Source organism: Pseudophryne corroboree (genome assembly GCF_028390025.1).
Source record: "Pseudophryne corroboree isolate aPseCor3 chromosome 3 unlocalized genomic scaffold, aPseCor3.hap2 SUPER_3_unloc_7, whole genome shotgun sequence".
Classification (NCBI taxonomy): domain Eukaryota; kingdom Metazoa; phylum Chordata; class Amphibia; order Anura; family Myobatrachidae; genus Pseudophryne; species Pseudophryne corroboree.
The window spans coordinates 289,376-314,484 of NW_026967563.1; the positions used below are offsets into that span (position 1 = coordinate 289,376).

Here is a 25,109-nt window from a genome sequence, read left to right on the forward strand (position 1 = left end):
TGAGAGCGGCAGTGTACGGATGTATGAGAGCGGCAGTGTACGGATGTATGAGAGCAGCAGTGTACGGATGTATGAGAGCGGCAGTGTACGGATGTATGAGAGCGGCAGTGTATGGATGTATGAGAGCGGCAGTGTACGGATGTATGAGAGCAGCAGTGTATGGATGTAGGAGAGCGGCAGTGTATGGATGTATGAGAGCAGCAGTGTACAGTTGTGTGAGAGCGGCAGTGTGCGGATGTATGAGAGCGGCGATGTGCGGATGTATGAGAGCGGCAGTGTATGGATGTATGAGAGCGTCAGTGTGTGGATGTATGAGAGCAGCAGTGTGCGGATGTATGAGAGCGCCGGTGTGCGGATGTATGAGAGCGGCAGTGTACGGATGTATGAGAGCGGCAGTGTGCGTATGTATGAGAGCAGCAGTGTGCGGATGTATGAGAGCGGCAGTGTGCGGATGTATGAGAGCGGCAGTGTGCGGATGTATGAGAGCAGCAGTGTGTGGATGTATGAGAGCGGCGATGTGCGGATGTATGAGAGCAGCAGTGTATGGATGTATGAGAGCGTCAGTGTGTGGATGTATGAGAGCGGCAGTGTGCGGATGTATGAGAGCGCCGGTGTGCGGATGTATGAGAGCGGCAGTGTACGGATGTATGAGAGCGGCAGTGTGCGTATGTATGAGAGCAGCAGTGTGCGGATGTATGAGAGCGGCAGTGTGCGGATGTATGAGAGCGGCAGTGTGCGGATGTATGAGAGCAGCAGTGTGTGGATGTATGAGAGCGGGGTTGTATGGATGTATGAGAGCGGCAGTGTGCAGATGTATGAGAGCGGGGTTGTATGGATGTATGAGAGCGGCAGTGTGCGGATGTATGAGAGTGGCAGTGTGCAGATGTATGAGAGCGGCAGTGTATGGATGTATGAGAGCGGCAGTGTATGGATGTATGAGAGCGGCAGTGTGCGGATGTATGAGAGTGGCAGTGTGCGTATGTATGAGAGCGGCAGTGTGCGGATGTATGAGAGCGGCAGTGTACGGATGTATGAGAGCGGCAGTGTACGGATGTATGAGAGCGGCAGTGTATGGATGTATGAGAGCGGCAGTGTATGGATGTATGAGAGTGGCAGTGTACGGATGTATGAGAGCGGCAGTGTGCGGATGTATGAGAGCAACAGTGTACAGTTGTGTGAGAGCGGCAGTGTACGGATGTATGAGAGCGGCAGTGTACGGATGTATGAGAGCGGCAGTGTATGGATGTATGAGAGCGGCAGTGTACGGATGTATGAGAGCGGCAGTGTACGGATGTATGAGAGCGGCAGTGTGCGGATGTATGAGAGCAACAGTGTACAGTTGTGTGAGAGCGGCAGTGTGCGGATGTATGAGAGCGGCAGTGTATGGATGTATGAGAGCGGCAGTGTGCGGATGTATGAGAGCGGCAGTGTACGGATGTATGAGAGCGGCAGTGTGTGGATGTATGAGAGCGGCAGTGTGCGGATGTATGAGAGCAGCAGTGTATGGATGTAGGAGAGCGGCAGTGTACGGATGTATGAGAGCGGCAGTGTACGGATGTATGAGAGCGGCAGTGTGCGGATGTATGAGAGCGGCAGTGTGCGGATGTATGAGAGCGGCAGTGTATGGATGTATGAGAGTGGCAGTGTACGGATGTATGAGAGCGGCAGTGTGCGGATGTATGAGAGCAACAGTGTACAGTTGTGTGAGAGCGGCAGTGTATGGATGTATGAGAGCAGCAGTGTACAGTTGTGTGAGAGTGGCAGTGTATGGATGTAGGAGAGCGGCAGTGTATGGATGTATGAGAGCGGCAGTGTACGGATGTATGAGAGCGGCAGTGTATGGATGTATGAGAGCGGCAGTGTACGGATGTATGAGAGCGGCAGTGTACGGATGTATGAGAGCGGCAGTGTGCGGATGTATGAGAGCGGCAGTGTGCGGATGTATGAGAGCGGCAGTGTATGGATGTATGAGAGTGGCAGTGTACGGATGTATGAGAGCGGCAGTGTGCGGATGTATGAGAGCAACAGTGTACAGTTGTGTGAGAGCGGCAGTGTGCGGATGTATGAGAGCGGCAGTGTGCGGATGTATGAGAGCAGCAGTGTATGGATGTATGAGAGCGGCAGTGTGCGGATGTATGAGAGCAGCAGTGTATGGATGTAGGAGAGCGGCAGTGTACGGATGTATGAGAGCGGCAGTGTACGGATGTATGAGAGCGGCAGTGTGCGGATGTATGAGAGCGGCAGTGTATGGATGTATGAGAGTGGCAGTGTACGGATGTATGAGAGCGGCAGTGTGCGGATGTATGAGAGCAACAGTGTACAGTTGTGTGAGAGCGGCAGTGTGCGGATGTATGAGAGCGGCAGTGTGCGGATGTATGAGAGCAGCAGTGTATGGATGTATGAGAGCGGCAGTGTACGGATGTATGAGAGCAGCAGTGTATGGATGTAGGAGAGCGGCAGTGTACGGATGTATGAGAGCAGCAGTGTATGGATGTATGAGAGCGGCAGTGTACGGATGTATGAGAGCAGCAGTGTATGGATGTATGAGAGCGGCAGTGTATGGATGTATGAGAGCAGCAGTGTATGGATGTATGAGAGCGGCAGTGTATGGATGTATGAGAGCGGCAGTGTACGGATGTATGAGAGCAGCAGTGTATGGATGTATGAGAGCGGCAGTGTATGGATGTATGAGAGCAGCAGTGTACAGTTGTGTGAGAGCGGCAGTGTGCGGATGTATGAGAGCGGCGATGTGCGGATGTATGAGAGCGGCAGTGTACGGATGTATGAGAGCGGCAGTGTACGGATGTATGAGAGCGGCAGTATGCGGATGTATGAGAGCGGCAGTGTACGGATGTATGAGAGCGGCAGTGTACGGATGTATGAGAGCGGCAGTATGCGGATGTATGAGAGCGGCAGTGTGTGGATGTGTGAGAGCGGCAGTGTACGGATGTATGAGAGCGGCAGTGTATGGATGTATGAGAGCAGCAGTGTACAGTTGTGTGAGAGTGGCAGTGTATGGATGTAGGAGAGCGGCAGTGTATGGATGTATGAGAGCAGCAGTGTACAGTTGTGTGAGAGCGCCGGTGTACGGATGTATGAGAGCGGCAGTGTGCGGATGTATGAGAGCGGCAGTGTGCGGATGTATGAGAGCGCCGGTGTACGGATGTATGAGAGCGGCAGTGTACGGATGTATGAGAGCAGCAGTGTACGGATGTATGAGAGCAGCAGTGTATGGATGTATGAGAGCAGCAGTGTACGGATGTATGAGAGCAGCAGTGTACGGATGTATGAGAGCGGCGGTGTATGGATGTATGAGAGCGGCAGTGTACGGATGTATGAGAGCAGCAGTGTGTGGATGTATGAGAGCAGCAGTGTGTGGATGTATGAGAGCGGCAGTGTACGGATGTATGAGAGCGGCAGTGTATGGATGTATGAGAGCGGCGGTGTATGGATGTATGAGAGCGGCAGTGTACGGATGTATGAGAGCAGCAGTGTATGGATGTATGAGAGCGGCAGTGTACGGATGTATGAGAGCAGCAGTGTATGGATGTAGGAGAGCGGCGGTGTACGGATGTATGAGAGCGGCAGTGTACGGATGTATGAGAGCAGCAGTGTGTGGATGTATGAGAGCGGCAGTGTACGGATGTATGAGAGCGGCGGTGTATGGATGTATGAGAGCGGCAGTGTACGGATGTATGAGAGCAGCAGTGTATGGATGTATGAGAGCGGCAGTGTACGGATGTATGAGAGCAGCAGTGTATGGATGTAGGAGAGCGGCAGTGTGCGGATGTATGAGAGCGGCAGTGTACAGTTGTGTGAGAGCGGCAGTGTATGGATGTATGAGAGCAGCAGTGTATGGATGTAGGAGAGCGGCAGTGTACGGATGTATGAGAGCGGCAGTGTGCGGATGTATGAGAGCAACAGTGTACAGTTGTGTGAGAGCGGCAGTGTGCGGATGTATGAGAGCGGCAGTGTATGGATGTATGAGAGCGGCAGTGTACGGATGTATGAGAGCGGCAGTGTGCGGATGTATGAGAGCAACAGTGTACGGATGTATGAGAGCGGCAGTGTGCGGATGTATGAGAGCAGCAGTGTATGGATGTAGGAGAGCGGCAGTGTGCAGATGTATGAGAGCGGCAGTGTATGGATGTATGAGAGCGGCAGTGTGCGGATGTATGAGAGCGGCAGTGTGCGGATGTATGAGAGCGGCAGTGTACGGATGTATGAGAGCGGCAGTGTGCGGATGTATGAGAGCAACAGTGTACGGATGTATGAGAGCGGCAGTGTGCGGATGTATGAGAGCAACAGTGTACGGATGTATGAGAGCGGCAGTGTATGGATGTATGAGAGCGGCAGTGTGCGGATGTATGAGAGCGGCAGTGTGCGGATGTATGAGAGCAGCAGTGTATGGATGTAGGAGAGCGGCAGTGTGCGGATGTATGAGAGCGGCAGTGTACAGTTGTGTGAGAGCGGCAGTGTATGGATGTATGAGAGCAACAGTGTACGGATGTATGAGAGCGGCAGTGTACGGATGTATGAGAGCGGCAGTGTACGGATGTATGAGAGCGGCAGTGTACAGTTGTGTGAGAGCGGCAGTGTATGGATGTATGAGAGCAACAGTGTACGGATGTATGAGAGTGGCAGTGTATGGATGTATGAGAGCGGCAGTGTACGGATGTATGAGAGCGGCAGTGTACGGATGTATGAGAGCGGCAGTGTGCGGATGTATGAGAGCGGCAGTGTGCGGATGTATGAGAGCGGCAGTGTATGGATGTATGAGAGCGGCAGTGTACGGATGTATGAGAGCGGCAGTGTGCGGATGTATGAGAGCAACAGTGTACAGTTGTGTGAGAGCGGCAGTGTATGGATGTATGAGAGCAGCAGTGTACAGTTGTGTGAGAGTGGCAGTGTATGGATGTAGGAGAGCGGCAGTGTATGGATGTATGAGAGCAGCAGTGTACAGTTGTGTGAGAGCGGCAGTGTGCGGATGTATGAGAGCGGCAGTGTGCGGATGTATGAGAGCGCCGGTGTACGGATGTATGAGAGCGGCAGTGTACGGATGTATGAGAGCAGCAGTGTATGGATGTATGAGAGCAGCAGTGTACGGATGTATGAGAGCGGCAGTGTACGGATGTATGAGAGCGGCAGTGTACGGATGTATGAGAGCAGCAGTGTACGGATGTATGAGAGCGGCAGTGTACGGATGTATGAGAGCGGCAGTGTATGGATGTATGAGAGCGGCAGTGTACGGATGTATGAGAGCAGCAGTGTATGGATGTAGGAGAGCGGCAGTGTATGGATGTATGAGAGCAGCAGTATGCGGATGTATGAGAGCGGCAGTGTGTGGATGTGTGAGAGCGGCAGTGTACGGATGTATGAGAGCAGCAGTATGCGGATGTATGAGAGCGGCAGTGTGTGGATGTGTGAGAGCGGCAGTGTACGGATGTATGAGAGCGGCAGTGTATGGATGTATGAGAGCAGCAGTGTACAGTTGTGTGAGAGTGGCAGTGTATGGATGTAGGAGAGCGGCAGTGTATGGATGTATGAGAGCAGCAGTGTACAGTTGTGTGAGAGCGGCAGTGTGCGGATGTATGAGAGCGGCAGTGTGCGGATGTATGAGAGCGCCGGTGTACGGATGTATGAGAGCGGCAGTGTACGGATGTATGAGAGCAGCAGTGTATGGATGTATGAGAGCAGCAGTGTATGGATGTATGAGAGTGGCAGTGTATGGATGTATGAGAGCGGCAGTGTATGGATGTATGAGAGCGGCAGTGTATGGATGTATGAGAGCGGCAGTGTATGGATGTATGAGAGCAGCAGTGTACAGTTGTGTGAGAGCGGCAGTGTGCGGATGTATGAGAGCGGCAGTGTATGGATGTATGAGAGCAGCAGTGTACAGTTGTGTGAGAGCGGCAGTGTGCGGATGTATGAGAGCGGCAGTGTGCGGATGTATGAGAGCGGCAGTGTATGGATGTAGGAGAGCGGCAGTGTGCGGATGTATGAGAGCGGCAGTGTACGGATGTATGAGAGCGGCAGTGTATGGATGTATGAGAGCAGCAGTGTATGGATGTAGGAGAGCGGCAGTGTGCGGATGTATGAGAGCGGCAGTGTATGGATGTATGAGAGCAGCAGTGTATGGATGTATGAGAGCGGCAGTGTGCGGATGTATGAGAGCGGCAGTGTACAGTTGTGTGAGAGCGGCAGTGTGCGGATGTATGAGAGCGGCGATGTGCGGATGTATGAGAGCGGCAGTGTATGGATGGCAGCGTCATAGGGAGGGATGTCGGAATGCTGTTATAGGGTTCCTAATACAAAATGGAATCCGTATAGTGGGCGGGGCTGGCACCATGGCACCACGTTGGGCTTGATGGGCAGGTAGTGCGGCAAGCACAACCAAATTGGCATCTGACGTCGCCCGCAGTCCACACTGTTGTGAGGAGTCAGTTAATTTTGCTGTGTAGTGCACTCACAGAGGACCTACCGCCCGTCCCCTCCTCGCATCTGAGCAGCAGGTCAGGCTCTTATTTTCTTTTTAATCAGGAGAGGCCGAGTGAACTGTGAGCAGGGGGCAGAGCTACATGGGACCCAGAGGGGCTGCTGTGCTGTCAGAGAGGGAGAGAGAGATGAAGCTACTGCAGATCCCCAGCTGATTGTGAGGTGCCGGGTTGAAGGGTGATGTGATCACCCTTCTCCCTCGCTGCCGCTGGGGACCACATCTAGGCTTCCTCCATCGAGGGCATGCGGCGCAGCAGTGGGCAGCGTGTAATGAGTTTGTCTGACTCATTATACTGCTGCCTGTTGTGGACACCTCCGTCCGTACGGACTGGTGAACATGCCCAGCACAGAGGTGACAGTGTTGGTGGAAGTGCTGCCCAGCTCTGACCCTGCAGGCCTCCCTGATCTGGCTGCGGTTGCTGCTCCTGCAGCCCGAAACCCCTGCCGGTCCCCTCCATAGACTTCTGCCCGTCCAGCGCTGAGGTGATAGGGGTAGCCCAGCTGCAGGAAGGGTATGTCTCTGGCTTTCTCTCCGGCAGGGGAAGGTGACAGTGGCGGAGGAAGTGCTGCCCACCTCAGACACTGCAGGCCTCCCGGATCCAGCTGCGGCCACAGCTGATGCTGCCAGAACCCCCTGCTGCATACTTGCCGATATTCTGGCTGCTCTCTGCGGGAGAGAGCAGCCAGGTCGGCTCAGCAGGGGGGCAGGGGCAGGCTCTGGCGTGGGGAGGAGGTGGACCGTAGGCGGGGCGGGCCAGGAGCGGAGTTACATGTCACATAGTTTAAGCCACGCCCCCGCTCTGTAATGCCGCGATCCCCGGCATTACACTGCAGGGGGCGTGGCTATGACAAGAATCTTGTCTTCAACTGCCCGGACCACCCACTTTACACAGTAAGTGGGCGGACGGGCAGGGTGACAGCTCGTTCCGGGAGACTTGCCTGCTCTTCCGTGGGGCCGGGAGGGTCACCTGATTTTTGGGAGCCTCCCGGCCATTCCGGGAGAGTAGGCAAGTATGCCCTGCTGGTCTCCTTTGTTGACTGCCACATGGCCAGTGCTGAAGTACTGGGGGTAGGCCAGCTACGGGAAGAGTGTCTCTGCCTCGGGCTCTCTCTCTCTGGCAGGGGAAGGAAGGGCTGATTCTCTGGCACATCAGGGAGGGCTAGGCTGCAGGAACACAGCACTGGAAGAAACAGAAGGCCGAACTCATGACCAAAAAGTGAGCAGTGCAGTGATCAGCCCCCTGGTCTTTCCCTCTCTCTGGGTGCAGAGCTGTATTCTACAGAGAGAGCTGGGATGGGAAGAAGGGGAACGGCACCTGACATACACATACACGCGCAACACCTGACACACACACATATACATGTGCGACACCTGACACACACACGTAGCATCAGACACAATAAAATAAACATGCAGCACCTGACACATGCATATACACACAGCACCTGACACATGCATATACACGCAGCACCTGACACATGCATATACACGCAGCACCTGACACATGCATATACACGCAGCACCTGACACATACATATACACGCAGCACCTGACACATGCATATACACGCAGCACCTGACACATGCATATACACGCAGCACCTGACACATACATATACACGCAGCACCTGACAAATGCATATACACGCAGCACCTGACACATACATATACACGCAGCACCTGACACATACATATACACGCAGCACCTGACACATGCATATACACGCAGCACCTGACACATGCATATACACGCAGCACCTGACACATGCATATACACGCAGCACCTGACACATGCATATACACGCAGCACCTGACACATGCATATACACGCAGCACCTGACACATGCATATACACGCAGCACCTGACACATGCATATACACGCAGCACCTGACACATGCATATACACGCAGCACCTGGCACATGCATATACACGCAGCACCTGACACATACATATACACGCAGCACCTGACACATGCATATACACGCAGCACCTTACTCACACACACATGTACACGCGCAGCACCTGACGCACACTCATGTACACACGCAGCACCTGACGCACACTCATGTACACACGCAGCACCTGACGCACACTCATGTACACGCGCAGCACCTGATGCACACTCATGTACACACGCAGCACCTGACGCACACTCATGTACACACGCAGCACCTGACGCACACTCGTACACGTGCAGCATCTAATGCACACATGTACACACGCAGCACCTGACGCACACTCATGTACACACGCAGCACCTGCCGCACACTCATGTACACGCGCAGCACCTGATGCACACTCATGTACACACGCAGCACCTGACGCACACTCATGTACACGTGCAGCATCTAGTGCACACTCATGTACACACGCAGCACCTGATGCACACTCATGTACACACGCAGCACCTGACGCACACTCATGTACACGCGCAGCACCTAATGCACACTCATGTTCACACGCAGCACCTGACGCACACTCATGTACACGTGCGTCACCTAATGCGCACTCATGTACACGCGCAGCACCTAATGCACACTCATGTTCACACGCAGCACCTGACGCACACTCATGTACACGCGCAGCACCTGACGCACACTCATGTACACGCGCAGTACCTGACACAGACATACGTATTCATGCACAGCACCAGACATACACTTGTACACACGCGGAGCACCTGATACTCACACACATATACACCCGCAACACCTGACACACAGACGTGCGGCAGCTGACGCATACACACGCACCATCAGACACACTCATATATACACGCAGCACCTGACACACACACACACACACACACACACACAGGACCTGACACACATACACAGGCAGCACCTGACACACACACATATACACGCGCAGCACCTGACACCACGCACTCACACGTACAAGCAACGCATTTCACGCCTACCTCCAGCCTCAGTCACAGGCTGCTGCCGCCTACCCCCCTCCCTGCATCAGCTGCAAATGCAGCAAAATATTTTGACCAAAGTCTAAAGGCCCATACACATTAAACGATGTCGCTCTGTGGGCGACATCGTCTAATGTTTCCCCTCCTGGGCCGGCCGGCGGCCGACTGTACACACTGAGCGATATTACCGCTCATATCGCTCAGTGACGTCACGCCCCCGCCAGCCCTGCATGAAGGTCATGGACGACAGTCCACATCCTTCTTGCATGCACTACCGACAGCGACGATTGTTGCCGACCCGCGGGGCCGCGAATCGTTTGTCGCTGGCTGCATACACACTTAACGATAAAACGAGCGACGTCGCTCAAGGAGGGGGAAAATGAGCGACGTCGCTCATTAAATCGTTAAGTGTGTACGGACCTTAAACAATTTGGTTTGGTTAATAAAATTATTTTGCACAGAACAGTGATGTTATACGAACATTTTCATTAAACATTTAAAAAATCAAATGTTTATTCTTACAGTGAAATTTTACATTTCTGAATAAAAAAAATAAATTTAAAAAAAGCGATGAAATTCCATAGACAAAAAACCTTACGGTTTCACATGTCCCATTAAGGCTTCTTAGACATGATCGAAATTTCAGAAACCTGTTGTAACTCTTCCACTCAAACTCCAAAAAGCAATGAAATTCTGATCATTAAGGCTGACGCCTTAATGGACGTGTTCCTTGCGCAATACAGATATGGTATGCCATCACAGCCTGTGGGTAAGTGCAGATTCAGCACTCTCACAGAGTGAGATTGCTGTCACTCACACAATGGTGGAGCTGCTAATTCACAGATTTGTGTGCTCATTGGAATACACACATGCAGTCTATGCAACTGAAGGTCTGTGCAGTTTTGTGGTGCTCCCATCCCACACAGTGCCCACAACCATCCCATTCAGTCACCACAACAATCCCACCTTGTTACAACATCCTTCTGACTCCATACATCCATCTCACTTAGTATACACATTTAGCTCCCTCAAATAGTACTGAATAGTCCCCTGATAGTACTGCTAGTAAATATTTTTTGCTGATGTGGATAGCAAATATTAAACTAATAACATTAATATATTTGTCTCTATTACAGTGAAAACAAAGTTTCAGCTAGCAGAAATAATGATTTATTTATCTTTGTGCTGATACTTAATATCAACACTATAATTGTATCAGAGTGATGTAATGCCAATCTTGTAAAAACCCATACAAAGATATAATCTGACTTAGCAAGTGCCCTTTCGGGCCGCAGCATATTATACTTTATTATATTTTCCTATATACAATAATTTATTTTCCTCTCCTGTTTATCTCTGACTATATATTAATTCTCTTTGCACTACCTCTTTTTTCTTGATTGTACCATTCATTTAATTCATATGTTTTGATTTATGAATTTATGTATAATACCAGCATCACATTACAGTGCTATAATGGTAATCATGTGAACACATTATTTCTGCTAGCTGAAACTTTGTTTTCACTGTAATAGAGACAAATATATTAATGTTATTAGTTTAATATTTGCTATCCACATCAGCAAAAAATATTTACTAGCAGTACTATCAGGGGACTATTAGCATCTATTTAAAAGTGTGCTACTAACCAGATATCAGCCCTATCTTATAAGGGAAAATCGATTCTACTTTATATATATTTTTGGTATAAGCACTTGCACTTTGTATATCTTCAATGCTCTCTCATCCACTAATCTGGACAGCAGAAGCATCTTGGTAGTCATACTCTCTCATTCAGCAGATTACGGCCATACTCCACAGGATACGCCTGATCTCGTCTGATCTTGGAAGCTAATCTGTGGCAGGCCTGGTCAGTAACTGTGTGGGGGACCAGCAGTGAACACCAGGTGCAGTAAACAACCCAGCTGAACAGCAGAAGTAAGACACCCTTCTCTTTACTCCATTTTTTCTCTCTTTTTATTCATAAATTAACGTTACATCAAGTGTTAACCTTGTAGATAAACCAATATATACTCACATTTGACAGTAATTTTGTACTCTCAGTCCTTCTTTGCCTGTTGCAATAAGGCCAAAGACATAACAATCAGTGCAACAAAAGCCTTTTGGTGAACACCACTGCCTCAATCTAGAGCAGTAGGTGCTGAAGGACCTATATAGGCAATTTCTTGATCATATTACATCTCTTTCATTTTGGAGCAGCAATATCGCGGAGAAATCCAACCGAAATATTATCCCTCTGGGACTCAAATATAACCTACCTTATAATTCAGATAGGATTCCCAGTTTATGTATAAATTACAAATAATTTTTCACCAAGGCGTTCGTTCCTATATATTAGATCACTATATTTTGAGTCACTATATTTTAATATGCTTATTAAAAGTTAAGTTTTAGTGTCTAATTTTCAAATAAGAGTGCCCCAACATAGAGTCTTTCTTCTCTTTCGTTTTGATGTATAATATTTCCAAGAAAATTCCAAAAGCGAATGGTACTCATAAAAACAAATAGTTCTTTAATCCATTCCAACAAAACAAAAGATTTTTCAAATAGAGTTGAAAAGTCTAAGCAACATACATAAAAAATGTGAAAAAATGATTTCCTGTTAAAAAAAATTTTGTTGGCCGTTAAAAGTACAAATTAAAAAAACGTGGAATCTTGCTACTCACAGTCCAGATAATGTCGACGCGTTTCGGTCGTGTGACCTTTGTCAAGACATATCTGGACTGTGAGGAGACTAGGTATTTATGAGGCCACTAGCCTATCTGTGAGTAGCAGGAAGTGGAACGGTCAATTAGCCCACTTCTTGTTCCTTAATAATCCCGATTACAATTATGTATTCAAAATCCAAAATAAATACATAATGCACTATGATACATACAATGTTGTTAACACAGCATTCATAAAATTCACATATTATATGTAGAACATCCGTTCCCGATCGATCGCGCTGAACGGCGCTTAGCCTTATGGGAATCGTAGTTCTCCTACTCCAATATGCAGTCCATATATGGTGTTTCCGCCGGAACCGGAAGCGGAAATGACGTATCGGCCGCTCGGACCAGCGGAGATTCCCAAAGGCTTCTGGTAGTTGTAGTTTAATACTCCGGATTCGGTCATGAACTGTATTTCTTAACGATAAACAGAATGAATTTAGCAAGGAGGGCAAAGATCGTACATTGTGATACAGCACCACTCAAATTACTGTGCCATAATAAAGTGCCCTACAATGATACAAGGGTTTTTTTTAAGCGATGGTAACGTCAGTCAGAATGTACATAACAATAACAAAACTAATTGCAATGACCCGTGGAAGCCCCTCCCCTCCGTGATCCTCACTAGTCCCCTTGGTAAACATGAGGTTTTACCTGCCATATGGGACCAGTTAATTCTATTGTTTAAAATAGATACTGATGTACCCATATTCCTGATCACTTAATAGCAATACCAATAAGCAATATAATGATGAGCCTAACCATATGCATACATTGTTTCTGTAATCCTGACTAAGACTACATAGTATCTAAATCAGAGATATTATAATGTATTGGCAAAAAATCAAAGGAACCATTTTAGCTCGAAATCACTGTTGAGCCCAGTTGGAATGAGAGTATTATATGTAAAAATCGCCTTCATTTCAGCTTTTGCAAGTTGGGACATTGTGTCCCTATACCGAATATTATTTTTAATATGTTTAATTCCATAAAAGCCCACAATGTCAGAAACTGCACAATTGTGGACCTTTTTGAAATGTAATGAAAGACAATGGGTCTCCAGACCTTTTTTAATATTTCTTATAAGTAAGGAATCGCCTTCCAAGTAAGAAACTTTACGTCCACCTCCTGTAAAGGTTCGAAGAAATCCGATTGCAGGAACTACAGCACCACATTAAGATCCCAAGGTGCCATAGGAGGCACAAAGGGTGGTTGGATGTGCAGAACTCCTTCAAGAAAGTCTGAACCACAGGGATAGCAGCCAATTGTTTCTGGAAGAAAATAAACAAGGCCAAAATCTGTACCTTGATGGAGCCCAAGCGTAGGCCAACACCTGCTTGCAGAAAGAGGAGAAAATGTCCCAGTTGAAACTCCACCGTAGGAAACTTTTTGGATTCACACCAAGACACTTACTTTTTCCAAATTCGATGGTAATGCTTAGACATTACCCCGTTCCTAGCTTGGATCAGAGTAGGAATAACCTTATTCGGAATGCCCTTCTGAGCTAAGATCTGGCGTTCAACCTCCATGCCGTCAAACGTAGCCGCGGTAAGTCTTGATAGGCAAATGGCCCCTGCAGTAAAAGGTCCTCGCGAAGATGAAGAGGCCTCAGATCCTCCAGCAGTAATGCCAGAAGATCCGCGTACCAAGCCCGCCTTGGCCAGTCCAGAGCAATGAGGATCGCCGGAACTCTTGATCTTTTTATTAGTTTGAGAATCCTTGGGATGAGTGGAAGTGGAGGGAACACATACACTGACTGGAACACCCATGGAGTCACCAGGGTGTCCACCGCCACTGCCTGTAGGTCTCGTGAGCTGGAACAGTACCTCTGAAGCTGCTTGTTGAGGCGAGAGGCCATCATGTCTATCTGAGGTATACCCCATCGGCGTGTTACCTCTGTGAATACTTCCGGGTGGAGGCCCCATTCTCCTGGATGGAGATCATGTCTGCTGAGGAAGTCTGCTTTCCAGTTGTCCTCTCCCGGAATGAAGATCGCCGACAGTGCCAGTGTGTGTCTTTCTGCCCAGAGGAGGATTCTTGTTACCTCTGACATTGCAGCCCTGCTCTTCGCTCCACCCTGCCTGTTTATGTAGTACACCGCTGTGACGTTGTCTGACTAAACCTGAATGTCTTGATCTTGCAGAAGATGAGCCGCTTGTAGAAGGCCATTGTATATGGCCCTTAGTTACAGAATGTATATTGGAAGGACCGATTCCTGGCATGACCACTTTCCTTGGAAGTTTTCCCCTTGGGTGACTACTCCCCAACCTTTGAGGCTTGCATCCGTGGTTAGAAGAATCCAATTCTGAATCCCGAACCTGCGGCCCTTCAGCAGGTGAGAAGTTTGCAGCCACCAGAGTAGTGAAATTCTGGCTTTCGGCAACAGGCATATCAGCTGGTGCATGTGAAGATGCGATCCCGACCACTTGTCCAGGAGATCCAGCTAGAAGAACCGTGCATGGAATCTCCGTATTGTAGAGCCTCGTAGGAGGATACCATCTTCCCCAGAAAGAGAATGCATCAATGAACCCATACCCGGGGAGGTTTCAAGACATCCCGGACCATTGATTGGATCACCAATGCTTTCTCCACCGGTAGAAACACCCTCTGCATTTCTGTGTCGAGTATCATCCCCAGGAAGGGCAGTCTCCCTGTCAGTTCCAAATGTGACTTTGGAAAGTTCAGGATCCACCCATGATCCCAGAGTAGTTGAGTTGAGATGCCTCTATCAGCCTATCATCCAGATATGGAATTATGTTCACTCCCAATTTGCAAAGGAGGAGCATCATCTCCACCATGACCTTAGTGAACACCCTCACTGCTGTGGAGAGGCCAAATGGTAACGTCTGGAACTGATAGTGACAGTCCTGTAGTGCAAATCGTAGATAGGCCTGGTGAGGTGGGATCAGATTGGAATGTGAAGGTACGCATCCTTGATATCAAGGGATACTAGGATTTCTCCCTCCTCCAGACCTGAGATCACCGCTCTCAGAGACTCCATCTTGATTTGGAAAACCCTCAAGTAGGGGTTCAACAACTTCAGGTTCAATATAGGCCTTACCGAACCGTCCGGTTTTGGTACCACAAACAGGTTTGAGTAATAACCCTTGGTTTTTGGGTGAGGTGGAACTGGAACAATAACATTTGTTCGTACCAATTTTTGAATGGCTTCCTGTAGAATAGCACTTTCTGTCAGCGAAGCTGGTAAGCCTGATTTGAAGAAACTGTGAGGTAGGAGTTCCTGAAACTCCAGTCTGTACCCCTTGGTAACAATATCCGTCACCCTGAGGTCTAGGCATGATGACGCCCAGATGTGACTGGAATCTTTTAGTCTCGCTCCCACCTGCCTGATCTCCAGACTGAGAGGTCCACCGTCATTCTGAGTATTTGGAGGAAGCAGAACCTGGTTTCTGTTCCTGGGAACCTGTTGGTGCAGGTTTTTTGGATCTTCCCCGACCTCCTCTAAAGAAGGTGGGAGGGGGTTTGGATTTTTTAAACTTTGCGGTCTGAAAGGACTGCAGTGTGGACGAAGGATAAGATTTCTTAACTAGGGCTGCTGCGGACGGATGAAATGTCGACTTACCCGCAGTTGCAGTGGAAATCCACGCATCCAATGCGTCCCCAGATAGTGCCTGACCTGTGACTGGCATGTTCTCCACACTTTTCTTGGATTCTGCATCCGCAGTCCATTGGCGTAGCCAGAGTCCTCTGCGTGCCGAGATAGCCATGGAAGTAGCAGGCCAATGTCCTTCATGGCCTCCACCATGAAACCTGCTGAATCTTGTATGTGGCGTAAAAACAAGTCAATGTCACTCCTATCCATAGTATCTAAGTCCTCTAGAAAGGTCTCTGACCACTTTACTATGACTTTAGAAATCCACGTACAAGCAATAGTGGACCTTAAAGCCACGTCTGTTACGATTCCTGTACTCCAGACTGGAGAAGATCTTATGGCAGAGATCTGAGTACAGGAATGAAATACAGGTTGTGGGAGCTGGAAAGCCTAGTAACCCCTGGCACCCTAACTCCGTTGTCTCGCCCGTGTTATCAGAAATCCCCTGCGAGACTATGGTTGCTTGAGCCCATGGCAGCCGCGTTCGAAGGGCGGATTATGTCTGCCCAACCCCGATGCCCCCGCAGGTCTTAATGGGAGACAAGGGGAAGTCCGAGACAGGGTGATAACAAGGGGCCCTCTGACTAAGCAACCAAGCCAGGGGTTACAAGCTAACTAAACTAAATCAAAAGGTATGTGCGGACTAGCCGCCAGGGAAAAGGACAACCAAAGATCCACTGATCCGACACTCCTATCCGGCACCGCTGGACACCAGAGTGGATCTTGTGGAAGCGGAATCCTCCGCAAAGCTCCAGAACACAATATAAACAAAATAATAAATAATAGCGGACAAGCCGCAACACACGGCTGCGCCGCGACTCACGAACACCACCAGATGTTAAAGGTGCTCGATCAGACTCCAGGAACAGATGGTAACTTCCGAGTACAGGATCACTGAGAACAGGAACAAACGAACAGACCGGGACTGGGAACTCTCTCTGCAGCAGAATCAGGCAAACAGGAAGCTATCACCGGCGTCTGTGAGGAGTCCTGGGAGTGCTTTTAACAGAGAGTCCTAATTAAACAATCCAGAGCAGCTGGCCCACTGCATGATTCCAACTGACAAAATGCAATCAGCAGCCAGGTGAGGCTGAACACATGGAACAAGCTGCAATTACACAGACTAACCAGCGGCAGCAGACAAGAGCATACTAAAACAGAGCAACAGGAAATCCTGGCATGCAAGACAACTAATAAACATGAAATACCTAACAAAAATGCAAAACAGGAATGAGCCACAGCCGTGGCTCATAACATTACCCCCCCCTTGAGGAGGGGTCAAAAGACCCCAATATTCAGACTATCCAGAACAAGGGATACAAAAAAAAAAAAACCTGACACACTGGTCTAACAGACAAGAAAACAAAAAACAAGCTGTAGCAACAACTTGTAACAGTGCCCTCCCCTTGATGGTGGCCACTGGACACAAGACAAGGAAAAAAAAAATCTCTCTTTTTTTCTTTTATCAAGGCAAGAGTCAAAAATTATTTCTTTTTCTTCTTCTTCTTTTTACAAAGCTCTTTAGGTCTGACCAAGGTAATTCCCCAAACATTGTCTGAACTGATGGTACCACCCAGCAAGGCTGCGTTCAAATCAGAGACAGGTCTCTTACCCTTGGGAGCTGAACTTTCTGGTAAAGTACTATTATTAGAAGAAGAAGTCAGAAAAGCACATCCTGCAGTCAAAGCAACGGGCTGGGACTCTTGTGCCGAGTTTACAGTATTTGGTGGACTCTCAGCAGACAAGACGGGTGACTTAGAGGAACCTGAACCAATTTCTTTGGAACCGTATCTTTTAACAATTGCATCACAGAATGCTTGGGGATCCTGAAGAATGGGATCTTCAGCTTTCATTAGGCTGGTTGCCCACTCAGAAGGCTCTCCTCTAAAAGAATAAATCAGATAGAGCCCAAGGTTTTCTGAAGTGATGCCCAGAAATGGTCTAGACAACATAATAGTGTAATAGTGTTTGAAAAGCGCCATAAATTGGGCGAAGTCCCCATCAAAGGTTATGGATGTTGAAATATCAGAGTCAGGATCTGTTTCCTTTTCATCTGACTGACTGGAGTGCTTTGCTAGGACCTGGTCACTATTGACCTTACTCGAGGCTGAGACTCTCTGAACCCCACCCGGGGCTGAGACTTTCTGAACCCCACCCGGGGCAGTGACTTTCTGAACCCCACACGGGGCAGTGACTTTCTGAACCCCACCCGGGGCAGTGACTTTCTGAACCCCACCCGGGGCAGTGACTTTCTGAACCCCACCCGGGGCAGTGACTTTCTGAACCCCACCCGGGGCAGTGACTTTCTGAACCCCACCCGGGGCAGTGACTTTCTGAACCCCACCCGGGGCAGTGACTTTCTGAACCCCACCCGGGGCAGTGACTTCCTGAACCCCACCCGGGGCAGTGACTTCCTGAACCCCACCCGGGGCAGTGGCCTCCGGGAACCCCGCTGGGGCAGTGGCCTCCGGGAACCCCGCTAGGGCAGTGGCCTCCGGGAACCCCGCTGGGGTCAGCACCTCGGATTCTTTTACTGGGACCGGGCCGTTGGCCTCCCTGACTGGGATCGGGCCACCGGCCTCCCTCTCTGAGTCGATAATTATCGAAAGTTCTTCCGTGACTATGACTTCCGTGACTTTTGCTGAAGCAATAACGTTCAGATCCTCCACTAATGCTATGCTTCTTAAGTTCTTTCCTGGGGAAGCGACTTCTAGACCCTTCTTTGGGGCTGCGTCTCTCGAGACCCCACTTGGGGATATTACTTCAAAGATCCCTTCTGGGGTTTTGCTTCTCGAGTTCCCTTCAAGAACTATGGTTTTAGATACCCTTTCTGGGTTTGCGCTCCTCAAGTCCCTACCTGGGGTAACAGTTTCTGAGACCCCTTCTGGTATGGAAACCTGAGCTACAATATTTGATTTCCCTCTATAAGCTTGGGCATCGGGTACCGCTCCAGCACTCTGGGCATCGGGTACCGCTCCAGCACTCTGGGCATCGGGTACCGCTCCAGCACTCTGGGCATCGGGTACCGCTCCAGCACTCTGGGCATCGGGTACCGCTCCAGCACTCTGGGCATCGGGTACCGCTCCAGCACTCTGGGCATCGGGTACCGCTCCAGCACTCTGGGCATCGGGTACCGCTCCAGCACTCTGGGCATCGGGTACCGCTCCAGCACTCTGGGCATCGGGTACCGCTCCAGCACTCTGGGCATCGGGTACCGCTCCAGCACTCTGGGCATCGGGTACCGCTCCAGCACTCTGGGCATCGGGTACCGCTCCAGCACTCTGGGCATCGGGTACCGCTCCAGCACTCTGGGCATCGGGTACCGCTCCAGGACCCTGGGCATCGGGTACCGCTCCAGGACCCTGGGCTACGGGCACCGCTCCAGGACCCTGGGCTACGGGCACCGCTCCAGGACCCTGGGCTACGGGCACCGCTCCAGGACCCTGGGCTACGGGCACCGCTCCAGGACCCTGGGCTACGGGCACCACTCCAGGACCCTGGGCATCGGGCACCACTCCAGGACCCTGGGCATCGGGCACCACTCCAGGACCCTGGGCTACGGGCACCACTCCAGGACCCTGGGCTACGGGCACCACTCCAGGACCCTGAGCTACGGGCACCACTCCAGGGACTTGCAACTCCGCTTCCACAGGAACCTCAAGAGAGGAGAGAAACATTCTCTTTTGATTCCTGAATCTATAATGGGGCTCCCTTGCCCAAGGACCCCAATTATAGGACAGAGAGCTTTTTTGTGTGGGTTGTGTGACAAGTACCTCTGCCACAGTAGAGACAGGAGTAGGTCTTGTATCATGACTCAACTTGGACAGAGGGCAAGACTCGTCACCACACTTTGGCTTGCGCAACTCACAGGTCTGCAGATAATGGCCTAAACCCCCACAATATAGGCATAAGTTTAAGTTTCTGCGACGCAGACGCTCCTCTTCTGAGAGCCTGGGCCGCAGAAAACTTTTAAACTTTTTCTCTTCAATTAAACCAGAGGATTCTCTTGTCACCATACTGTGAACAAGAGTCTCTTTAGAGATAGATGTACTCTCAACGACTTCTGGCAAAATAAGCAAGATTTTAGTCAGAAGGTTTTGCAGTTGCTTTAGGGATTGCTGAAAAGCTTCTAGTCGCTCTGGTCTCAAAGCACTGAATACAGAGTTCAGGGCTGCGAGAGATGCCTGCAGGGCTTGCATAGTAGACATAGGAGGATTTAAAACTAGACAAGACAAGACAAGGCAAGACAAGGCTAGGCAAGGCAAGGCAAGGCAAGACTAAATTTTGCTAAACAAATCAAGACTTTTTTTTTTTTTTTTTTTAAACACCGGACTGGATTCTAAACACCGGACTGGATTCTAAACACCGGACTGGAGTCTGCACACTGAATTCTATACAGGACTGGATTCTAAACACCGGATTGGATTCTGCACACTGAATTCTAGACAGGACTGGATTCTAGACTAGACACTGGACTGGGCCAAAAAAGAAAAAAAGTTTTTGTTTTTTTTTTGTGGTAGGCCGGTGATAATGTTACGATTCCTGTACTCCAGACTGGAGAAGATCTTATGGCAGAGATCTGAGTACAGGAATGAAATACAGGTTGTGGGAGCTGGAAAGCCTAGTAACCCCTGGCACCCTAACTCCGTTGTCTCGCCCGTGTTATCAGAAATCCCCTGCGAGACTATGGTTGCTTGAGCCCATGGCAGCCGCGTTCGAAGGGCGGATTATGTCTGCCCAACCCCGATGCCCCCGCAGGTCTTAATGGGAGACAAGGGGAAGTCCGAGACAGGGTGATAACAAGGGGCCCTCTGACTAAGCAACCAAGCCAGGGGTTACAAGCTAACTAAACTAAATCAAAAGGTATGTGCGGACTAGCCGCCAGGGAAAAGGACAACCAAAGATCCACTGATCCGACACTCCTATCCGGCACCGCTGGACACCAGAGTGGATCTTGTGGAAGCGGAATCCTCCGCAAAGCTCCAGAACACAATATAAACAAAATAATAAATAATAGCGGACAAGCCGCAACACACGGCTGCGCCGCGACTCACGAACACCACCAGATGTTAAAGGTGCTCGATCAGACTCCAGGAACAGATGGTAACTTCCGAGTACAGGATCACTGAGAACAGGAACAAACGAACAGACCGGGACTGGGAACTCTCTCTGCAGCAGAATCAGGCAAACAGGAAGCTATCACCGGCGTCTGTGAGGAGTCCTGGGAGTGCTTTTAACAGAGAGTCCTAATTAAACAATCCAGAGCAGCTGGCCCACTGCATGATTCCAACTGACAAAATGCAATCAGCAGCCAGGTGAGGCTGAACACATGGAACAAGCTGCAATTACACAGACTAACCAGCGGCAGCAGACAAGAGCATACTAAAACAGAGCAACAGGAAATCCTGGCATGCAAGACAACTAATAAACATGAAATACCTAACAAAAATGCAAAACAGGAATGAGCCACAGCCGTGGCTCATAACAACGTCTGTAGTAGTGTATAGTGATTTGAGTGTAGTCTCAATCTTGCGGTCAGCCGGCTCCTTTAAAGCGATTGAACCAGGGACAGGTAAAACCACCTTTTTAGAAAGCCTAGATACAGAAGCGTCTACTATAGGTGGGTTTTCCCAATTCTTCCTATCCTATTCAGGGAAAGGGAAAGCAAAGAGAATTCTTTTAGGGATCTGGAATTTTTTTCTCTGGGTTTTCCCAGGATTTTTCAAACAAGGAGTTTAACTCCTTTAGAAGCAGGGAAGGTAAGCGAGGACTTCTTATTTACTGTAAAATAAGATTCCTCTACTTGTTCCGGAACCTTCTCAGAAATATGCAAAACATCCCTATTGGCTTAAGTCATTAGCTGCACCCCTTTAGCAAGGGATGCATCCCCCCCCCCTGCATATCCCCATCACCGTCCCCTGTATCAGAGTCGGTATCAGTGTCAGCTTGCATTATCTGGGCAAGTGTATGTTTTTTGGGGTATGTAGGTGGGGTTTTAGATGAAGTAGTGGGAGCTGAATAACTCATACCCACTACAGATTGTCTCAAAACTGCGTCTCTTTCTCAGTATGTGACATGCTTGTTGAGATCTGGGATATCATTCCCCTTAAAGAATCCACCCATGGGGGTTCAGATTCAGAAGGCTGAGACAGCACATTGCATTCCTGAGTACATGGAATAGACTCCTCAGGAGAAGATACACACTCTGCAGCACAGGACACAGAGTCCTTAGACATGGTAATGTGGATATACACACTTACACACACACACACACACACACACACACACACACACACACTTACACACACACACACACACTTACACACACACACACACACACTTACACACACACACACACACACACACACACACTTACACACACACACACACACACACACACACACACAGGAAAATGTCAGACACAGTTTCCCCCAGAGTACCTTCAGAGAGTCACAGAGTATAAGGAGCAGCCACACAGCGCCCCTGTAGGCAGTTATTATGATAAAAGCCCGGCGCTGACTAACTAACCTTAATAGGGTAATCACTACTATAATCACATCCCCCCCCCCCCCCCCCTGGTACCGCAGAGGTATGCTGCAGTTATGTGGAGGGCAGCGCTCCCTGTCAGCGTCTCTTCCTATGATCTGCAGGGAGAAAATGGCGCTGGTGAGTGCTCTGAAAAGCACCGCCCCCTGTGTAATGGCGCCCGGCTTCCCACACTGATTGTTTATACTGGCCTGAGGATTTTAGTGATAACAGGGGGATTAGCCCCTGTTAGCTGCGTGACCAGTGTAGGGTTTATCAGCGCTGGCTCAGGACGCCCCTCAAAGCGCCTACACTGTGTGTTGCTGAGCCTTCCTGGAGCACAGCCTGTCAGAGCTGTGCTCCCACCCTTGTGCCGCCATACCCGCTGGTGACCCGCTAACTGGGCCACCGGCGCTATAATAACCACTCTTCTTTCTTCTGGCTCTGTTAGGGGGTGGCGGCCATGCTGCGGGAGTAAAAGCGGACATCAAAACTTGCGATCAGCACCCTCAGGAGCTCAGTGTCCTGTCAGCGGAGTAGAGAACCATTACCTCTTCAGGAAGTTGGTTCCTATTCACGACCCCCCCTAAGTCCCACGAAGCAGGGAGGCTGTTGCCAGCAGCCTTCCTGTAACCTAACTAACTCTAGAAGATAAACTAAGAAAACTCGTAGGAATTCCCCTAGCTGTGACCGGCTCCTCTGGGCACATTTTCTAAACTGATTCTGGTAGGAGGGGCATAGAGGGAGGGGCCAGCCCATACTATTAAACTCTTAAAGTGCCAGTGGCTCCCAAAGGACCCATCTATACCCCATGGTACTAAACGGACCCCAGCATCCTCTAGTACATAAGAGAAAGTAGAGTATAACCTAGCAGATGATGATGATGATGATGATTACAGGGTATTATATGGTATATTGCATGTAAAGTACCTTGTTCCACACCTACTCTACTGTAGCAATATACCTTATATAAGGGTGAGTAACACATGTACAGGCTTACCCGCGTATAAGCACACACATAAAGGAATGCTACCTTACCAATGCTTCCAGGAGTAACGTTAGGAGACATTTCTCTGATCCATCAGCTCATATGACTGATGTTATTGTTCATCTAGAATCTCCAATTCATACGATATGTTCCCCATCCATTGTTTTACATTGGTGCTGACATAGGACTTGGTGAGTGACTACATCTCCATTTATACTTTATGGTTAGTTACCAGTACAAGAGAGAGATATATCTAAGTCTTATTATAATATTACATATGTTATTGTGAGTGTTCTCAGGAGGGTGGACACAATGATAGTCTGAGACACAATATTATAAAGCCTTCATTAGAAGTTATGTTTTATTATACACACACATTTATAATTAAGTGTCCCAGAGAGTCGTCTTCTCCTATTGTTTACAAGATTAATATTGTTACAGAAAATGTCACATTTCCATAATGTATTTTATTTCCAGCAGATGGACACACAAGCAGGAATATCTCAGAAGGACATCTAATGGTATCCCAGGATTATGAAATAACAGATAATGACCGTAGACAGGATTCTCCAGGAGATAACCCCATTACCCCAATTATACATCCAGCTCTATCAGCTGATCCCCCTGATCCTGGGAAATGTTCTCCTGATCACTCTGATATTGGTGCATCTGTTACAGCTCTGACAGTAGATACAGTGTTTCCGTGTTCTATAGATGCCAAATGTTTTACACAGAGCACAAAGCATATTAATCCACAGACAGGTAAGGCAGGTGAGAGGCCACTGATATGTTCTGAGTGTGGGAAATGTTTTGCACGCAAATCAGTTCTTGTTAGACATAACAGAAGTCACACAGGTGAGAAGCTGTTTTCTTGCTCTGAGTGTGGAAAATGTTGTGTAAGTAAATCACAACTTGTTATACATCACAGAAGTCACACAGGTGAGAAGCCATTTCCATGTTCTGAGTGTGGGAAATGTTTCACACGTAAATCATATCTTGTTACACATCAGAGAATACACACAGGTGATCAGCCATTTTCTTGCTCTGAGTGCGGGAAATGTTTTACACAAAAATCACAACTTGTTACCCATCAGCAAAGTCACACAGGTGAGAATGTATTCACATGTTCTGAGTGTGGGAAAAGTTTTGCACACAAATCAGCTCTTGTTATACATCACAGAAGTCACACAGGTGAGAAGCCATTTCCATGTTCTGAGTGTGGGAAATGTTTTGCACACAAATCAGGTCTTGTTATACATCACAGAAGTCACACAGGTGAGAAGCCATTTCCATGTTCTGAGTGTGGGAAATGTTTTGTACGGAAATCACAACTTGTTACACATCACAGAAGTCACACAGGTGAGAAGCCATTTTCTTGCTCTGAGTGCGGGAAATGTTTTACACACAAATCACAACTTGTTACCCATCAGCAAAGTCACACAGATGAGAAGCCATTTCCATACTCTGAGAAGTAAATCAGCTCTTGTTGCACACAATAGACATCACTCAGGTGAGGAACCATTTTAATCTTCTAGAGTATACTTATCATTGCCATGCGTTGTTCTTCAAGGTTCTTATCCTATCTCCTATGCTCTTTGCAATATACATGCTACCGCAGGGTGAAATAATCAGATATCATGCCCTCATCTACTACTGCTGTACAGATGGCCTGTCTTTTGCTCCAGGTACTGAGAACCCAGTACCAATCCTAAATGGTTGTCTAGCTGAGCTCCAGGTGTGGGTGATGCCAGTTGATTAATTAATTAATTAAGTTTAAAATATAGAGAAAAATCTGTGTATTAAAGATATGAAATAAAGCTGTTTAAAAACAAAA

The 25,109-nt window shown here is 48.8% G+C and overlaps 2 protein-coding genes across 3 annotated transcripts in view; both read left to right on the forward strand.

The window, feature by feature from the left end:
* The window catches only part of LOC134984617 (uncharacterized), an 86,804-nt gene extending 75,459 nt beyond the window's left edge, over positions 1–11,345 (forward strand). The window contains exon 7 of one of the 2 annotated variants that reach the window (XM_063950162.1): positions 11,219–11,345. In XM_063950162.1, coding sequence (XP_063806232.1) covers positions 11,219–11,259 — 41 coding nt within the window. In that variant the 3' untranslated portion in view covers positions 11,260–11,345. The remainder of the gene's footprint in view (positions 1–11,218) is intronic. The other variant, XM_063950163.1, reaches the window with a different exon arrangement.
* LOC134984616 (gastrula zinc finger protein XlCGF17.1-like) lies at positions 11,267–25,109 on the forward strand. The gene is made up of 2 exons (XM_063950161.1): positions 11,267–11,355; positions 23,753–25,109. Exon 2 carries the CDS (start codon positions 23,794–23,796, stop codon positions 24,748–24,750), a length of 957 nt encoding a protein of 318 aa, XP_063806231.1. The 5' UTR covers positions 11,267–11,355; positions 23,753–23,793; the 3' UTR covers positions 24,751–25,109.